Below are 19,812 nucleotides of genomic sequence, written 5' to 3' on the forward strand. Positions count from 1 at the left end.
AACCAAAATAATAATAATGTGGTTATTTGTTGTTGGCTGGTATGATCTAGATTGTACTACTAGGCTACAAAAACTTAGTAGAACAATTACTATAGATCTATTTGAATTTAATTAAACTCAGTCCAGTATCAGGATACATATTGCTGTAAAAAGAAAACAAAGTAGATAGGCCTTAGTAATTTATTAAAGCCTTCTACTACAGTAATATCAACTACATGCTTGTATAAAGTTTTTACAATTTAATTTAAGTAGCAGATTCTAGATCTAAGTCTAGTCATACAATCTATTTCAATTTCAGAAAATTTCGTTTGCTAAAAAAATGATTAGATTATAGAGCGAGATTTTAGATCTTAGAGACAATTAAATGCTTTATTAGGCCTATTATGACTACTTTTGATTTATTATGGGTGTATTTTGAATCGAATGTAGATCTAAATTTTGTAATTAAATTTAAGTAAAGAAGTAGATTCTAGATTCTATGTCTACCCAGCGGAGTCAGTCACACTAAATCCAGAATCTAGATCTGTGGTCCGAATTTTGTTTACGCCATGTTTAGAGCTAGATTCTAGATCTAGATCTAGATATTAAAACACTATTATTAGGCCTACTATTAGATCTTATTCTTCTTATTATTACTTTTGACTTTGTCTTTTATTAATAGTTAGGCCTATCTTTTATAATTAAAATGAAGTTTACTATTTTACTGTCCTTACCTGAAACAAAAAATCGAGAACTGCATTTGATCAGATTCGTCTACTTAAACTCTAAACGCAAACAGTATTACTAACAGTATTTTTATTTAGAAATTTTGGCCACATATTTATATTATCTACGAAACTGTCAATAACAGTATAAGGATCTTCAATTCCTAAGAGTTCAAGTTTTTTAACATATTTTTCCTTTTCCGCGGGCGCGATTCTTTACATACGGCGAACACGTCCAGCGCTGGTGAACACGTCCAGCGCTGGCGAACAGCTGATTGTGTTTACGTCTGATGTACACCACTGTGGCGGCGGCGTAGGTATCACGAACGGACGTGACGTCATATGAAAGGACTCTATAGCGTTGGACGAATTTTTTTAAATAAGTTGGTTGCTATGGCAAGGGAGACTACTCTCAAAACTATACAAATGAGAAATGGCGTCCAAAAACATCCATCACGTCTATCAATCTGCTAACAACCTTCTATTAATTTATGCTGTTCTTTCGGCAACATTACAATTAGCTTTCTTGAAAACTGCACCGTTATTTCGACCTGAAGATATTTTAGAAGCATCACAATCGCACTGTCTTGTCTTGTTTCCAGAAGAGGCGCTAGCTGACGACCTCAGTAAAAAATTATTGCATCTTTTGGCTGACGTGTCCTTCACGAACGAATCGTCTGTCCTGCTTGGAAGTATTAAGTTTCATTATTTTGTATGGCCAAACGGAAAAGCTTTAGAATTACCCAATGAGATAGAAATCGAAAATTCCATTCTCATAATTAAACGTGCTCAACAAGATAGAACTTGCTTACTGGTACCTAACTTAAAAACTGTAACACCCTCACCACTTTATGTAACTTTTCGCTCATCCAATGGCTTAGTACCAGTTGAAACAGTTGTAACACATATTAATGGCTACTGTCACACATTTCGTACCAAAACAGGTGTTCTCAATACTGCTGGCATTCATAGGGAACATATATTGCAGAATCTTTATCAAACATCTAAAACAGAACAACCTACAAGCTGCATGAAACCGGATAACATAAAAAATGAGCAAGATTCAACGCAATATTATTGTGAGCAGAATACAGATTTTAGATCACATCAAAAGTATTTGAAAAATAAAAGCAGAAATACTTATAAAGAATGCGAAAGAATTCCAGCACCTTCATCATTCCAATTTTTTCATGAGTATGTCTCTCTCTCAAAGCCTGTGATTATCACTAATGCTACATATCATTGGAAGGCTTTTAAAAAATGGACCAATGACTTCTTGCGTCAAAAGTATGGGGATCGTCAAGTACATATTAAGATGACCCCAGATGGTATTTATGAAGGAGTTGAGCCTATAACACTCTGGGAGGATTATAAAAGCCTGACCATTCCAAAGTCTGTACAAGAAAAACTGCTATTTTCCGACCTAGTTGTTGTTCGCCCTGCTAGCATGGAAATAAAATTCTCAGAGTTTTTGGATCTGATGGAGAACATATCTGAAGGAAGGGTTAAAGACATGTCAGCGTATTTGGAATATTCATCCATCTCTGATTATTTTCCAGAACTTGCCGAAGATATAACAGAGATGGATTTCTTTTTAAATGTCCTAGAACTGAAGCACTTAAACATTTGGCTTAGTGATGGGAATACTCTGGGAAAGTTACATTTCGACCCGTTCGATAACTTTTTGTGTCAGGTAAATAGGCCTCTATTCATTACAAGAAAGTTTTTTTTCCAAATATGTAGAATAGAATGTGAAAGTCAATCTAGTAAATATTCATAGCCTGAATGGAAAAAAAAGATCCTTGTTTAAGTTTTGCCCTGTGAATCCTAGTGAGTGGAACATAGTAATAAAAAACGTTAGTGTCATACATTTTTTGTGAAATAGCAATAAACTAGGTTGCAATTGTTTTCCTTTAATTTGCTTTTATGATAGCCTAGCTTTTAAAGAAAGAAACAAGATAGTCAAGAGGTATAGAGAATCAAATTCTGAACTTTATTTTCCAGTTTTAAAAATTGTAATTATGAATTTTGAGTTCTAACGTAAGAAAATACATCCCATAATACATGCTAGAAGTTTTTGTCGATTTATACAGATATGTAAGAAATTTTGTATTCTGGTGGAATAGATACCTTTAATAGCTTGTTAAGATCACCGTATATACCATACACCTGTTGGATCCACACTCAGTTACAATTTTTTTACATATCTTAAGTAACACTACATACATACAAATAAACATAATTCAAACATAATTTTATTTTCTAATGCTAACTAGATCAGCGGAGAGAAACATTTACTTCTTTATGAACCCCATGACAACACCAAGTTGTATGAGGCTCACATACAAGAAGCCAAACTATCTTATGATGCAGCAACTCACACATTCCATCGCAAGACTTTATTAGAGAGCACTTCAATGGTTATGTCCCCTGTGGACCCTGCTGATCCTAACTTTGAGGTAACAAATTTGGATACTTTCCTGTTAGAGTAGAGAAATGACTAATACAAATAAATGTTGGAGTCAGTTTATTACCCAAGAAACCATAAAAGAAGGGATGTAATTCTGCTTCATACTCCACAGAAATGTCCCAATATTGTTCTAATTTGCAATAAATGTTTTCTTATGTTTTTTTATTCTTGTTAAATATTATTACATACAAAATTTGTATGTATGCTATTCCAATGGGAAACATCTAATAGCTTTAACTATACAGCTATAAAAAAAAATCTGCTCTTTCATACATTGATAAAAAATGTGTATTTCCACAGAGATTCCCAAAATTTGCCGAAGTAGAACCTCTAAGTTGTAAAATACAAGCAGGAGATGTTCTGTTTATGCCAGCGTTTTGGTGGCATGAAGTCCAGTCAAAGCCAAACACAACAGAACACAGAAACCTGGCTGTTAATTTCTGGTTAGTATTTCATTTCACTTTTTTTTTTCAACAATTTTTTATTTTTAAAAATTTTAAATTAAAGAAAAAAATTTAATTTTAAGAATAATTTTATAATGTAGACGTGTTATAAATAATTATGGGTGTTTGTTTTTGTAAGAATGAATTTCAAATGTGTGTACTTTTTTTATGATTAACATACCAATCTTTTTTTTAGGTATGAACCTTTCTTGACTAAAGAGTTCCCATGTCAAGAATGCAAGCTGGATATGAACCCTAAGTATTATCACTTGTTATAAAAAAATCATTTGCTCAATCAGGAAGCTTACCAATTTTTATGAGAAATATCAAAACTTATTTATACCAGCTTTTAGTCCTGGTTGATTTTGTTGTTGTTACTTTAAGCTTAGCGGCTGCTTTATTCCAGTTATTTACTTGTTCTGCTTTGTATTCAAAGTGATTCCCTGTTATTTACATTTTTTAAACAGTTTTAACCTTTTAACTTACATTTTATTTATCTTAAAAATGTTATCTGTTTCATTATCTTCCTTAAAATGATAATTTTTTAACAAAGATTTTCTTGTGATTATTTACTCATCGGAAAAATGTTTTCATTTTTTATTTTTCTGAACAGGCTATAGGTTTTTGTAATATGCTTTTGTTTTTATGTAAAAATAAGGATTTCAATTTATTTATAATCTACTGAAAAATGTTTTATTTTTAATTATGTAAATTAATCAGAATTATGCACCATTTTGTTGTCAATTTATTTGCATTTTTGCCAATAAAAATAATTTTATTAGTAAATAAAAGGGTTTTTATAAGTTTTTCAATTAGACATTTATTTTTTTCAATTATTTTAATGCTTTGATTGCCGAGGTCAAGAAACATTATTAGGAACTCTACTTCATTCTATGGATAGCTCACTCTAAAGAGGATTCTTTACTTTTTAGTTTATTTTAATGCTTTACCAATGTTCAAAGCTATCCGCGTTAAAGATTAAAATAATTTTCATAAATATAATGTAGATGAGTAGGAAGCAACTTGGCAAAATAAATTCATACATCTGTCTCAACTTTTGGGCATCCATTGATTTTAGGAATAACTTTCAGAAAACCTCCATTCAATATTCAGTTACACAAGCAATTAACATTTGATGACAAATTAAAATAAACCGGGAGTGATCTCCCCTAAACTTTCTCGAATATTTTTATATAAAATTACAGGGGATGGGAACTCGGGCTATAGACATGATTTTTAATCCATTTTAAATACTTAAAGTTTTAAAAATAGAATAAAATCTCGTAGACAAATTAATTGCACACCAAGTGAACGCGAAATAAAAAAGCGCATAATAGTGCGCAATATTATTAGTACTTTTAAAATTTACATTAGTTTTTTGAGAAATCGGAAGTAGCGTAAATTACTACTTCCTGTCAACGGAAATTACTCAAAATTTAAGAGAAGGTAGAGAATTAGATCTTTTACTTACATGTGAAATTTCATTTATCTATCTGAAATAGTACTCAAGTTATAGGCTTTTGAAAAATTCAAAGTAGAAAAAGTACCACTTCCGGTTGTCGGAAATCGCTCAAAAGTTGATACGGATCTACGATTTTGATAAAATACTTATATATGAAATTTCATCAACCTAGCTGTAACGGTACTCAAGTTATCGTGTTTACACACGGACAGACAGACAGACAGACACACACACACACACACAGACATACGGACAAGATTGCAAAATTATGTTTTTCCGTATCAGTGAGGTGTAAAACGTCGAGATTTGTAAAAATCTCGATTTTTTTTTTTTGCACGATTACAATACTTTCTCTATACTACGTATATACGAGAAAGTAAATAGAAACTAAAACTAGAGGAGGCAATTTTTTTAAAAAGATTCACATGAAATTTTATTATAAATTGTCAGACAACAATTTTGATAATTGAATGAAATTAATAGATATAAAGCTTACAAGAAAATGAAAGAGGCTTTTTTTTATAATAAACTGGGGCATTTTTTATATAACCAAATCTCAATATTCAATAAGTATTTGTATTTTATTAATCTCTTTTTTCTTTAAATTAGGAAATAGCATCACAAAAAGACAAAATCATTTCATAGCCATGAAAAAAGAATTTATCATTTCTATTTAGAAATTGATGCTCTAATTCTAAAGCACTTGTTATAATTTTTGTTTGTTTAAATCCTGTAAAAAAAAAACAATGTATAAAATTACAAACAAACATGATTTCCTGACAGAAATAGCATCAAATACAAAATGATGTAAATGCCTTAAATTATTTACTGTTAAGCATACATTAAAGAAATTTGATTTTTATTTAAAACTATTACAGCATTTAAAAAAAACAAAGTACTGGTATTGTAACAAAATTTTAAACATTTTTCATACATACATAAAATACATTTTATGTGACAATTTTGTTGTATTTTGTTTAAATTTACTTTCAAGTCCATTTGGTCATGTTATGGCAATGTAAGATTTTACATCTCTAGATTGAGTTTTATAGTAAATAAAAAAGTATATTTTGGTCACAATAAGTAATAGTTTGAAATTGACATCACAGAGAAAATCATTCAAAAAACAATTTTAAAAAACCCTTCACTTGTTCTTTTGTTCAAGCATGTCGGTGGGGCTGGCTCCAATGACCTGGAAATTTGAAAAAAAAAATGTTTATCAGACCTGGAATTGAGTAGGGCAGGTGAAGTAGAGTTCACCTGTTTCTGCGACCTTGGTATTGTGTGGTCCGAGTTATTCTCATCTGCCTTTACTTTCCCTAATATCAGTCAGGTACCCATCAAAGATGATTGGATTAGAACTTTTCCTACAGAATTGACTCTAGCATCCGAACCTGAAACTTTCAAGTCAGCAGTCAATGTCCCTACTGTCCAACCGCATCACACCAAAGACAAGCAGTGTGCTCATTAAAAATTCTTCTTCTTTATTCTTAGTTGTAATGTTGGACCTGATATTCTCCAACATAGTTAAGTTTAACACATCAGCCTGCTTTTCTTTTGGATTTGTTTCCATAGTGTCTGTCCATCCAAAAACAAACCAAAAAGCAGTTGAGTTTGGAGTTGTCTCTCTTAGATGGGTTATTGTCTCTGGCTACTGGTGTGGGGCCACATTTGCTTACGTGGGCCACGGTACATACTGATGTGTAATTACAAATATGGGCCACTGTACCTACTGATGTGGGCCACTGTAACTACCAATCTGGGCCACTGTACCTACTGATGTGGGCCACTGAACCTACTGAAGAGGGCCACTGTACCTACTGATGTGGGCCACTGTACCTACTGATGTGGGCCGCTGTACCTACTGATGTGGGCCACTGTACCTACTGATATGGGCCACTGTACCTACTGATATGGGCCACTGTACCTACTGATATGGGCCACTGTACCTACTGATATGGGCCACTGTAACTACAAATGTGGGCCATTGTGCCTACAAATGTGGGCCACTCTGGTTACTAATGTTGGCCACTGAAACTACTGATGTGGACCACTTTGGCGAACTGGTGTGGGCCAAATTTGCTGCCCATATGGGCCACTCTAACTACTAATGTGGGCCATTCTGACTACTGATGTTCCACATATGTTGCTAGTGTGAGCCACTCCTATATACAAATACTAATTGTACACAACACATAAACATAACTTAAATACAAACAAATATCCAGAATAATAAAATTGTGTACTGACAATGTTGAAAACACATTACCTTAAAAAACATTGAGAAGACAAGTCCTATGGCCACAAAGGGCATGAACCCCAAAAATCCTGTCTTCTTCACCTTCTTCTGCATTATCCACCTAATCCAGCCCAGCTTTTTCTCAGTATATGGTGGGTAACGAAGGCTAAAAAAATTAACAATAATTAACTCAACGTTAAGCAAAAACAGTGTTTCAAATTTAGAAAACAACTACTGATTAGTATTGTTTTTTCTATAATGTGTATGGCTTATATCATGATTAAACAACACAGACCTTAAAATTACACTACAACACACACCAAACCCAGACTAACTAAAATATTAAAATACAATATCGCGTTTTTTGTGGTCTATATGGCAGTTGAAGTAGAGCAGACCTGTTTCTAAGACCCAGGCATATGAAGGAAGGGATTATAGTTTCAGATTCATGCCTAGTCAATTATTTCACTTACAACAGTCAGGTACCCATTAGAGCTGAGCTGACTCTTTGACGTCATATGGCTCAAGCCCAGGATCTGAACTTAAACTTTTGGATTAGCAATCATGTAATTGACTCTCCGACCTTGATGTCCCATTTTTTATTACATGGGGGCATCTAATTTATTAGAGCTACAATTCTTCATAACTTATTAATTTTTTTTAAATAAAAAAAAACTTTAAAAACAGTTAAAATCTAAACGTGTTATCTAACGTTTATTGAAGATGCCTGGGTTTAACTTAAGGAGGTGATCCATAGCTAGTGACTAAAAAAACCTGGCTTGTCTAAAACTGGTTTAAACTTACGCATTGACCTGATCCATGCCGAGAGACTTGTCTAAAACTGGTTTGTTATGGCTGAAAGCATCGAATGAAAACTTGCCATGATAGGAGCCCATACCACTGTTCCCTACACCACCAAATGGTAACGAAGGTACTGAAATTTCAATAAGATAAAACAGTTATCAAAATACATGCAAGTGTATTTAAATGAAGTATTTAAGTTAATTAAATTAAAAGTGATTGAATCATGTAGGGTAAATGGAAAAATATTATACGTAACGAAGGTACTGAAATTTCAATAAGATAAAACAATTATCAAAATACATGCAAGTGTATTCAAATGAAGTATTTAATTTTATTAATTTAAAAGTGATTGAATCATGTAGGGTAAGTGCAAAAAAAAAATGATACTTTTTTTGTAACCGTTTTTTTGTTTTGTTTTAGTAAACATGTCACATTATACAATTTTATCTTAAGAAGGCCTAATTATTACAATATGGTTAGCAACACACAAAAAATCTGGCAACAAAGTAACTTACAGCCAGCGTGGACAACTGTATCATTGATTACAAGGGCACCGCTACTTGTTTTCAGGCGGAAATCATCTTTGATGTGTTTGTTGTTGGTGAAGATATACAACGACAGCGGCTTCTCTCTGTAAAAAAAATATTTGAGTTTAGTATTAGAACTTGTAACTTAAACATTATAATCTCAGTAATAGAAATGTTATTAAACAAAACACACCTGCCGTTTATGATGTCAATGGCTTCATCATGATCTTTAACAGGTACCAAAGGCAACAGTGGTCCAAAAATCTGTTCAAAGTTGGAAATTAATTTTTATATTAAAAATTTAAATTGCCAGCTTTAAAGTATGCTGCTAAAAGATCACAGAAATTAAATTCATTCTACATTTTGACAACTAACCCAACACACACGCACGTGCAAACTCAAACTAACCAACTCAATAATAAACAAACATACAAAATCAAGTCAACCAACCTAGCAAACCAATATGCATAAACTCAAACCAACGAACCTAACAAACTAGTACACACAAACTTAAACCAACCAACCCAATAAACACACAAACTCAAACCAACAGACCCAACAAACAAATGCATGCAAAATCAAGTCAACCACCCCTAACAAACCAATATGCATAAACTCAAACCAACGAACCTAACAAACTAGTACACACAAACTTAAACCAACCAACCCAATGAAAACACAAACCAACCGACCCAATAAACACACAAACTCAAACCAACAGACCCAACAAACAAGTGCACACAAACTCAAACCAACAGACCCAACAAACAAGTGCACACAAACTCAAACCAACAGACACAACAAACAAGTGCACACAAACTCAAACCAACAGACACAACAAACAAGTGCACACAAACTCAAACCAACAGACACAACAAACGAGTGCACACAAACTCAAACCAACAGACCCAACAAACAAGTACACACAAACTCAAACGAACCAACCCAATAAACACACAAACTCAAACCAACCAAGCCAACAAACAAGCACTAACAAATTCAAACCAACCAAACTAACCAGCAAGCACTAACCTCCTCTTGCATGATGGGATCAGTCAGCTTGACATCTTTGAACACTGTAGGACAGATGTAACATTCCTTCTCATCATCTTCTCCCTCATATGCTACTGTTCCACCTTTCTTTAAATTCTGTAACCTTCTACAAAATCAAGATATTACAGCTATAGCTATAATAAGTATGATAATTTCTTTTAAATCTTTAAAAATAAAATTACTTAAGGAAAATAAAACTTAACATAAACAAAATTTCATAAAATGCCATTTTTCTACTTTTCATTCTATTATACAGGGTTCATGCTCAAAAGTTCAAATAAAATTCCAGGAGTTTTCCAGGACTTTTCCAGGAGTTTAAAAAAAAATTCAAGGAGATTTTAAAAACAAAAAAGAAACCCAATTTGTACATTTTTTTTAAAAAGCGTACTTAATAATACATTTAATTAGCTAAGCCAATGCAAAAATTTAATTTCAGTAAAAGTAAAACAATATATTAGTTACATATTAGGATAGAGGCTATCAATCTGACTACAGACCAGTTTGAATTTTCAAAATCTGACCATAAACAAAAAAGTTATGATTTTTTTTGTCATTAAAAAAACAGCAGTTTTTTTAAAGGAACCTGGATAGACCCTGAAAGAGGATAAATACTGGGGGGTATGGACCAAATTTTAAAGAGTTTTTCACTTTAAAAGAGGTATAAAGCATACTTCACCAATTAATATCATTTCGTGATATTTTATTGATTTTTGGATGCCAAATCCAATGATGCTAGGCTAGTCGGCCGACCCGATGAACGTGTGAGACGAATATTATGTAATTTCAGAGACAAAAGTCTGGCAAGATTTCTTCATCTATGCCCAAGGATTAGTAACATCAACTCCACAAAGTGAAGGGGGAAGGGAGGTGGGGTATGAAACCACCGTATGAATGTTACACAACATCAAAGGCGACGATCGTCGGGCTTGTCGCGTCACGGCACGGAGTAGTGGGGGCGGGTTGAGGTAATGTTACGTTGGGTGTTACATACCGTGTAGGATGGTCAGTGTCTTCCCCCACCCACCCCAGCCCGTTTTGGTCGATTTGGCAAGCTAGTATTAAGCGTATTAACAATTTTTAGTCAACCGAAAAAAAGAGCCACTGGAAAAATTTAGTTTATTTTCTATAGCCATTTTTATGAAAAATTAATGTATAAAATAAAATAATGAAACGTTACGCGAATCAGCATTGTTTGATCGGGTCGCAGCTTTCCGGGTTTTCTAAAGAAGATTAATTTTGACGATTAGTCCTGAGCCGTAAATACAACTACTACTTGTTTTTGCTGTTTCAATAGTTTAAGACAAAGTTATGAAACATGCCTGTCTACTTTAAAAATTAACCACGGGTTAATAAAATTTCATGAGATTTCAGGAAAAATTTTAAAATTTCAGGAGAATTCCAGGAGGTTTTTATATTTTTTCAAATTCCAGGAGAATTCCAGGAGATTTTTACGCTTTTTAAGATTCCAGGAGTTTTCCAAGACCTCCTGGAATTTCAGGAGGCCGCACGAACCCTGATTATATTATAAAAATTAGAGTATTTAACGTTAAAAAAGTAATTATTTTCAGATTTTTTTTTAAATTGAAATACAATGTTCTAACAGTCTAATTGCAACAAAAAAGCGACAGAAAAAAATTCTTTACTGAAAGTGGCGTTGGTTGATGATTCGACCAAAACTGTCAGAACTCTTGGGATCTTTCGTGTAAAACTCCTCAATTGAAGATTTCACATTCTTTATCAACTCATCCTGTTTGAACCGGAAATAAAATGTTTAAAAATGTAAAGAAGAAAATAATCATGCGTTAATTCATACACTTCAGTATAGAAAAGATACAATTAAAGGTAAACTAAGTTTAAAATGTTTGTTTTAAGAATTAAAACAAGCCAATGCAGATGAAAAAGGTAAAAAAAATGCTCTTTCTACCTGTTGATCTCTGTAATAAATAAAAAAGGAGAAAGGAATTGTGTTCTATCTACCTGTGCAACTCTGTGATATATGAAAAAGGAGAAAGAAATTGCGCTCTATCCTACCTGAATATCTCTGGGACACATGACATAGTCTGGGGCAATGCAAGTCTGACCAGCATTGCAAAATTTCCCCCAGCAAAGTCTCCTTGCAACAACTTCTAAATTGGTATCTTTATCCACATACACTGGGCTGTTGAATGTTTATAGATTATTTATAAGCATGTCAATACAATCAGTTTTAGTTTAGGGAAAAAAAATTTAAGTTTGTAATACTTTTAAGCTACACATTTACAATAAATTACATTTATATTTTAACATTTAAATTTACTGATTATTATATTGTAGTTTATTTTTATAAACATTTTTAATTTAAACATCATAAAAACATTTTAAATTATTTTTTTCACTGAATTAAAAGGTGCCTTGTGAACCTAGTAGTAAACAAATTTTTGTTTACCTTTTTCCCCCCAACTCCAGGATGACAGGTGTCAGGTATTTAGCTGCCGCCTCCATGACAATCTTCCCCACCATGCTGTTGCCGGTGTAGAAAATGTGATCAAATCGCAATTTGAGGAGTTCCGTTGTTTCTTTCACTGCGCCATTGATGACCCTGATACAGTCCTAGTACAAACAGGGAATACTTAATATTGACATATTCAAATTTCAGATGTTTCAACAGAACACGGAAACAAGATAGTTGTTTTTTTTTAAAAAAGGAATATAAGATTATTAGAACATATTCAATTTTCAGATGACAATACAACAGATCATGGAGACTAGATTTTTTTTTTTTTAATTTAATTTATCTTGCTATATAAGAATTGAGAAACAGATTATAAAATTTTAATAAATAGTTTTAAAAAATCAGTTATTTAAGCCTCTGGAATAACTAAATAACAAAATATTCAGTCAGACCTGACTATTTGTTTAAAATCAGTTATAAAAGCTTAGTGTTTGCATTAATCTGTTGGTAATTGAAAACAATTAAGGACCCATTATAAGGGGTGACCTCTACCCATTACACAGCCACCGTTACTTTAACGAACTAGAGCTCTCTAGCTGATGGGACTGAGAATATCCAACAGCCCCAATCCAGGAGGACTGATAAAGACTTTGCAATCATAAATTTACATACTCCGTTTAACAATCCATACTAATTCAGTATATATAATTCAATATATATAATTCAGTAGATATAAATAGTTCTAGCTAAAATAATTATTATAATCCAATCTTGCCTTTGTTTAGTTACCAGTTTGCATGTTTGGTTAAGGTTGAAATGAACACAATGCACAAACTAAAACAAATACCCACAATATTTTACAATGCTTACATTATCAACATATTTAGGCAAATATTCTTCAATAAACTTTGCGGAGGCTTCAGCCATTTCAGATGGTTTAATGACAGCACAGTTACCTGAAAAAAGAATCAAACACTCAGAGAAGATATTATACAAAATCAACTGTCTTGTTTAATCAAATATTCAAAATTACTTTAAAAAATGTTTATATTTTGTTATTTATTTTCACTCAACTACAAAGGTTATCTCAGGTGTGTATAAATAAAATAAAATATATGTTTTGATCTGGCAACTTTTAATTCACTAATACTAAACTAATGTGATCATAGATATTTTTCCACCTCAGAATTAAGCAGTGAATGACTTCAGGTGAAATTAAATGCCAAGACAGTGAAAGCTTTATACTGTGTTTACACTTGCGACATGTATTAAAAACAACCCTTGCAGCAAGTGAGTGTGCATGTTCCATGAGAAAAATCTTTTCATGTAACATTAACTTGTTCTTTTTTCTAGACATGGTATAGTATACATGCCGCTAGTATAAATGATGTGTTATTTCTATGTTAAATAAAAATTGATAAGCTTGTATAAAAATGCCCACTATGATTCAGGCAGGAAAAAAATCTAATTATGATGTTTAATTGTCCAGCTGGCATTTTTAATGAACTTTTATTAGGAATTGTGTCAGGATTTTGGGGTATGTTCATTGGCAGCAGTTTAAAATTTGTTGTTTATACAATGCACAGCACTTTAAATTTGTGACAGTGCACAGCAGTTTAAAATGTTATTACAATGAACAGCAGTTTAAAATTTGTTGTTAACAGCTTACCAGCAGCTATGGCTCCAATGAGGGGCAACATTGTCAGCTGGATGGGATAGTTCCAAGCGCCAATGATCAGGGTGACACCCAAAGGCTCTTTGTGTACGTAAGCACTGTCCATCATGTAGATGGCACCTTTAGCCACCTGAATAAAGGAAACATTTTAAACAACTCATTTAAATTTATAAGATTTTTAAACACATTTCAAACTGGTAACTATTTTAAAATTTATTTTTGTAGTTGGTGAGTTTAATTTATAATAGGATGAATTTTAAACAGAATTAAAATTAGCGTTAATAAAAAAATTGGTTAAATATTTTTAGTTATATTGATAATAATTTAATTTAAGATCAATAGATTCAACATTTTTGTCATCACGTTTATTTTTAATTTTTATAGAAAGGTAAAGCAAAACGAGGCATTGTTACATAGGCAAATTGTAAGAAAACACAAAAAAAGGTTTAAGAAAAAAAATACAAACTTTCTCTGGTTTCATCCAGTCTGAGAGGCTGTTGATGGCATGAATGGCGTCATTGATACAAATGACAGACTCCATGATTGCACCTTCAGCTTTATGCTAAAACATACAGGTGAGAAAAACATGAGGTCATTTGCATAACACTATGAATGTGTATAAAAGCTGAGAATGTGAAAATTTGAATTTGTGATAAAAAAAAAATTTTTACTTTATGCAAATCTTTGTACAGAACTTCTTGGATTTTGCTTTCATTTTCTTCAAAAAGTCTGACTATCCCTTTTAGCTGTGATTCACGCCATTTTCTGTCCTTTGTTTTTCCTGAAGCAAACGACGTTCTGAGTTCTTTGACAACCTGTAAAAATATTTTTTAGATTATTTTATAGAGAGTAAAATACTAGTAGACAAACATCTGTTTTTAAAAATTAAACAAAAGAGTACAAATTAAACTCAATATAATACATTTTAGAATAAATATTGTGGGTGGGCGTGGTCAGGTCAGTAGCTCATGAGTTCAAAACCCAGGCAGATGAGGCTTGTAAGCTGGGGAGAACAACCCATCTAGGAGAATAAACTACAAAATTAAAAAAACAGTTGCCTTGTACTTTGACTCTGTTCTTGGATGGAAGCAAATCCAGAAAGAAAAGCAAGCTGAAACTGGAGTAAGCAGGTCATATGGCACATAATATGTTGACACATAATACTTAACTGTGTTGGAGAAAATCCCATCAAACATTACAATAAAGAAAACGAAGAAGAAGAAATATTCTAGTATCTAAAACAATTACAAGAACAACACCAACCTGTCCAAAATCCAGTGATGCAGTAGCCATTGTTAAAACTTAATTTCCTAAACAGTCACAAAACTGATGCCTTGGATGAAAAAGATAATAAAATAATTATTTTTTTCATTAATATTACAAATATAACTTCATTAAATTGTAGATCAATTATGTTTTATTAAGATTAATAAGAAAAAAAAAATTCTTTATTTCATGCCTAGTCAATTGATTTGTGCAATGATAGGTTTTTAAACTTTTGTTTGTTGGCATGTGACTTTTTAAGTTTACTAGCAGCAATATTACATTTTCAATTTTAATTAAAGAAACTAGGATCAGTTTAGACTTTATGTGATTCATGTAATCTTTTAGCAACCTGATAATAAAATAGGTTAAAAAATGCAAAAAAAAATGACGTATTCACATAAGGCCATGTATGTATGTGACACTGAATTTCTTCCCTAAAACCACTATGGCCAGTTAGTTCTCTAAACTGGACTTCTCAGGTCAGTAGATGTGCAAACACATGAATGACAGACAATGAATGCAAGATGACCCCCCCTCCCTTTTTTTTTTTAACAATAACTAACTATTACAGATTGTAAATTAAATTTTAATAATTGTTAGGCTGTCCTATATATTCCTGCTATAGATCTAATGTAATACGCCCTAAATATTTTAATAAGATTCTTTTATTTTTTTTACTTAATTCAGTATTGAATCAGTAAGCCAAGTGGGACGGAGTGGTCTAGTGGTAGAGAGCTGGACTGCTAACCCGTAAGTCTCGAGTTTGAATCCGGGTTCAAGTCAGTAGACCGTCCCTGAGTCCACCCAGTTCTGATGGGTACCTAAACCACGTTAGGGAAAGTAAAGGCGGCTGGGCATAGTGCTGACCACACTATCTCTTCATATGCCTATGCTCTTCATAGGTCACAGAAACAAGTGGACTCTACTTCACTTGCCCCATAGACCATCAGGTTTGAAAGGGAAACTTTACTTTACTTAAGCCAAGTTAAGTCTGAAGTTAGCACTAATAAAGCAGCAGCAATCTAGAGTCTAGATCAACTAAAAGGAGAAGTTGAAGTCGAGTTTCAGTTTAAGCTAGTTAGTTTAGTAATTAGTTAGTATTAGTTTTGTAGTACAGCTATAGTATACTATACTATTAGGGTTGTCGGCATCCGCCGAGTTCGCGGTAAAAACATGACCCGAAATCGCCCATTACTTTCTGATACCGGACACACGAGATTTGGTTTTGCATACTAATAAGTTTTTAATTTATGGTAATTAATTAAGTTTAAAAGGTCATTTCCTAAGGTTAATTAAAAAGTAGAGTGGTTGTCCCTTAGTTTTAATGGCTTTGCGACCTGATTGCATGCTGTCTCTGCTTTGGTCTTCCCTCTGTATCAAGGTTAGTTTCAAATACGTTGGAATCTCGATTTTTTAAAAGATTCCTCTAGATGAGAGTAGATTACTGATCAGACATATCTTAAGTAATTGGAAATGAAATTTGTTTTTGGATATTTTGACTCCGACATTAGTTATACCCCTCCGAACGTAGTCACTGTATGTAGGTCACGCTGCCACCATTGTTATATTTTTTCATCCCGATCTTCCTGCTTTAAGTTTGATCAACTAATAACAGCATTCTTATGGCATGTGCAAACAAATCTAATTTTTTATTTCAAAATATATTTACATACCCATCTTTAATTTTTTCAGCTCTAGTTCTAGTTTTGCAGAATGTTTTTCCTAAAAATCCAATTTTGTCAGACTAGACTCTAGACTGACAAGAGTCAGACCTAGATCTAGGTTACCTGTCTGTTGCTATACACTAGCATTGTGCTAACTGTAATTTTAAGTATTCAAGTTCTACTTACCCTTAGATATAGTTATATGCTGAAAATCAGAATCCATACACAATTCACACATAAAAACATTGATCTGATAACTTCATTTCACTTATTACAAAATGGCTTTTATATGGACTCTACTTCACCTGCCCAAAATAACAAGGCAGTTATAGACACATTACAGTGTTCAAGTCATTTACTTTAGATTTCTGACTATGGAGTTCTTTCATTCACTGTATTTATATAAAATATTGCTTTAGAAACATTTTCATATTTGCGCAGCAGTTTTATAACATAATGGCTTAAAGATGGACTCTACTTCACCTGCCCAAAATAATGAGGCAATTATATGCACATAACAGTGTTCAAGTCATTTACTTTAGATTTCAAACTTTGTAGTTCTTTCATTTGCTGTATTTATATAAAATATGGCTTTAGAAACATTTTCATATTTGCGCAGCACACAGTTTTTTGGGGTTATGGGAGGAAGCCAACACAAAAATATAAGTTCTGTATTATTTTTATTCATTTCAACAACATTTACAAGTTCTATATATCATTCTAGCTAAACTCTGCAAATATGAACAAAATACAAATGCAATTAAAATAACTATGCTCAATTTATTCAGGTATACCATGACTTGTCACAATTGGCCAATGCAAAAGTAAGGGGATTCCACCCCTCACAAAAAAATTCGCAAAAAAAAAACTATTTGAGCTAGACAAAAAATCTTTTTTGTTTTGTTTTCATTTTGTTGAGCTCTACAAGAATATGTAATTTTTATTTTTATATGATGATTAGTGCTTTTTTACCAAAATCCCTAAGACTATACTATACTATAAGAAGTCTACTATAAGAAGTTAGGCCTAAGTATTAAAATTATATTAAATTAAAGTAATCACAACATACTCTGTGTCATAAGCCACTGTCACTTAAATTTCTAAGAATAGGCCTAAAATTATTAGGCTATAGGCCATAGGTATAAGTTAAGTAAGTTGTCACTGAGTCACACTGAGTGCTAATGCAAACAGATGATTTCTGAGAAAAGTAGCTTCCCTTGGGCCAAGGCTGGGGGGGGGGGGGGGGAGTGAATAGCTATTTATTAATATTTACTTACTTATAGGCCTAATAATTATAAAACTTTATAGCCGAACTAAGTTATAACTTAGCTGTTACTGTTAGTGTTACACTGCTCATTCATAATTTCATAGTCATTTCATTGTTCATTGACACTTTTTAATTCATTGTATGAATGAAAATTAAAATATTTTAGGCCTAGACTACATTTTTTTTAAAACATTGGTCGAAATAAATAGTAAAAATACCTCCTCAAAATCATGTGTTAAACAGTGTGACAATAGGCGGAAATAAATAAATATTTCTAGAATACACTTGTAATTTTGGACCTTTGGGTAGTCTTACCCTAGATCTGAATAGATCTAGATCTGGGTAAAATCACGATATAGCGTCGGAAATTATTGGGTAATGTTCGTTGAGTTTCGGTAACATTCGTTACTGTAAACCATAGTTTATTTGACCGGTGAAATAAAAATGAAGTCAAGTGCATTAAATTAATGTTTTAACTTAATTTACAGTTTAATTGACAGAAAATTAATAACAGATAGAAAATCTAAATATTATTAATAAACTCGAGTGTAGTAATTAATTTTTTTTTTAAGAAACAGAAAAAACCTGCAGAAGATTTGCGACAACTAGCTCTTGTTCTGTTAGTAAATAAGACGATTAGATTAACTAAAGTTAAAAGTAGTAAGAGTAACTAGAATAATGTTTAGTAGAAGCAATAATTAGCCCATACACTTAAAATAATTAGAAATATAAAATAATTAGCAAAACAGTATTTAAAATGCAACTAAAATCAATCCTTGCACATTTTTAAACATTATGTATTAAAAATAATATGGCGGCAAATAAATGATGGTTTACAGTATTTCCGGTGGTTTCCGGAACGGCTCGACAGACTACGCCATGGTTTTACTGTTTTTTACTGCTGTACAGTTCCGGAATAATAACCGACGCTATATCGTGATTTTACCTAGATCTGTCTATAATAGATCTAAGTCATAACTACTCATAACTTACCACATAAAACAACTAATCAACACTCTGTAAAGTACTGTAAACTAGTGTAAACCGTGTTAACAATAACAAACACGGGTCAAAGGTTCATATTTAACAGCGCCATCTGTGCAAGGTTTTTATTTCTACGAAAAGTATTTTGTTCTGCAGGTGTGTCACATTGCAGTAACTAGATATAGATCTAGAGTCAGTTTCGTATAGTAGTCAAACATACAAGAAACACCCACCTCACTTCACATTTGGAAACATTTGAATCCTATTAAATATTGACATCTGATAGACAGATCAATAAAAAAAATTCAAAGACCAATAGCCAGTCAGAGGCGTAGCGACCCTTCCCGGCGCCCGTGGACAAACTTTTCGATTTGCACCCCCCCCTCAAACTTTCGATTTGCACCCCCCTCAAGCTTTCAATTTATTTTTTTCCAACCCATTTTGGCGCCCCCTAAGGTTGGCGCCCAGGGACATATGTCACCCCCCCCCCCCCCGCCCCCGCCCCCGCCCCTCCCCCCTCGCTACGCTACTGTAGCCAGTGGCGGAACTAGCAAAAATAAAATATATTAAAAACGCCTTTTTTTGGACTCCAATAGACATTTGTCACATTGTGTTTTAAAACAGCAGACATAGAATGTGTTTCTTTCAGGCATCTCTCCGAGAGAGGGGAGGGCAATGAAGTCAGGAACTCAAGAGAGCTGAGTAAAGGGTCGTCTATAAATGACGTTACACTCGTAATTTTGTGACGGTGTGGTGGGGGAGGGGTATTCAGATGGTGTGACGTCACACTGTTGCATTATAAATAAACCGGGAGTGATCTCCC

General features: G+C 32.9%; 2 protein-coding genes across 2 annotated transcripts; one reads left to right on the top strand and one right to left on the bottom strand.

Moving 5' to 3' along the window:
* The first annotated feature begins 1,137 nt into the window (after positions 1 to 1,137).
* LOC131955624 (jmjC domain-containing protein E) lies at positions 1,138 to 4,388 on the top strand. Its single transcript, XM_059319815.1, has 4 exons — positions 1,138 to 2,397; positions 2,981 to 3,163; positions 3,475 to 3,617; positions 3,814 to 4,388. Exons 1-4 carry the CDS (start codon positions 1,138 to 1,140, stop codon positions 3,893 to 3,895), a joined length of 1,668 nt encoding a protein of 555 aa, XP_059175798.1. The 3' UTR covers positions 3,896 to 4,388.
* A 1,092-nt stretch (positions 4,389 to 5,480) lies between these two features.
* On the bottom strand, positions 5,481 to 19,170 carry LOC131955625 (aldehyde dehydrogenase family 3 member B1; the record flags this gene model as incomplete). The annotated part of the gene is given in 15 exon segments (XM_059319816.1): positions 5,481 to 6,271; positions 7,349 to 7,484; positions 8,123 to 8,252; positions 8,638 to 8,753; positions 8,843 to 8,913; positions 9,682 to 9,808; positions 11,346 to 11,449; positions 11,734 to 11,860; positions 12,128 to 12,291; positions 13,004 to 13,089; positions 13,803 to 13,938; positions 14,275 to 14,370; positions 14,480 to 14,623; positions 15,072 to 15,141; positions 18,999 to 19,170. Coding segments are annotated over 14 exon segments (1,515 nt in total). The 3' UTR covers positions 5,481 to 6,223.
* Positions 19,171 to 19,812: the final 642 nt, after the last annotated feature.

This window comes from Physella acuta, unplaced genomic scaffold (assembly GCF_028476545.2).
Source record: "Physella acuta isolate Inbredline_101_S28 unplaced genomic scaffold, ASM2847654v3 ptg001088l, whole genome shotgun sequence".
Lineage (NCBI taxonomy): Eukaryota > Metazoa > Mollusca > Gastropoda > Physidae > Physella > Physella acuta.

What these genes read in the sequence shown, in the direction of transcription:
- LOC131955624 (XM_059319815.1), top strand. Translation starts at nt 1,138, where the DNA reads ATGGCGTCCAAAAACATCCATCACGTCTATCAATCTGCTAACAACCTT. An exon ending in CTGCTGATCCTAACTTTGAG is followed by an intron (nt 3,164 to 3,474) that starts GTAACAAATTTG and finishes GTATTTCCACAG; the next exon opens with AGATTCCCAAAATTTGCCGA. An exon ending in AACCTGGCTGTTAATTTCTG is followed by an intron (nt 3,618 to 3,813) that starts GTTAGTATTTCA and finishes TCTTTTTTTTAG; the next exon opens with GTATGAACCTTTCTTGACTA.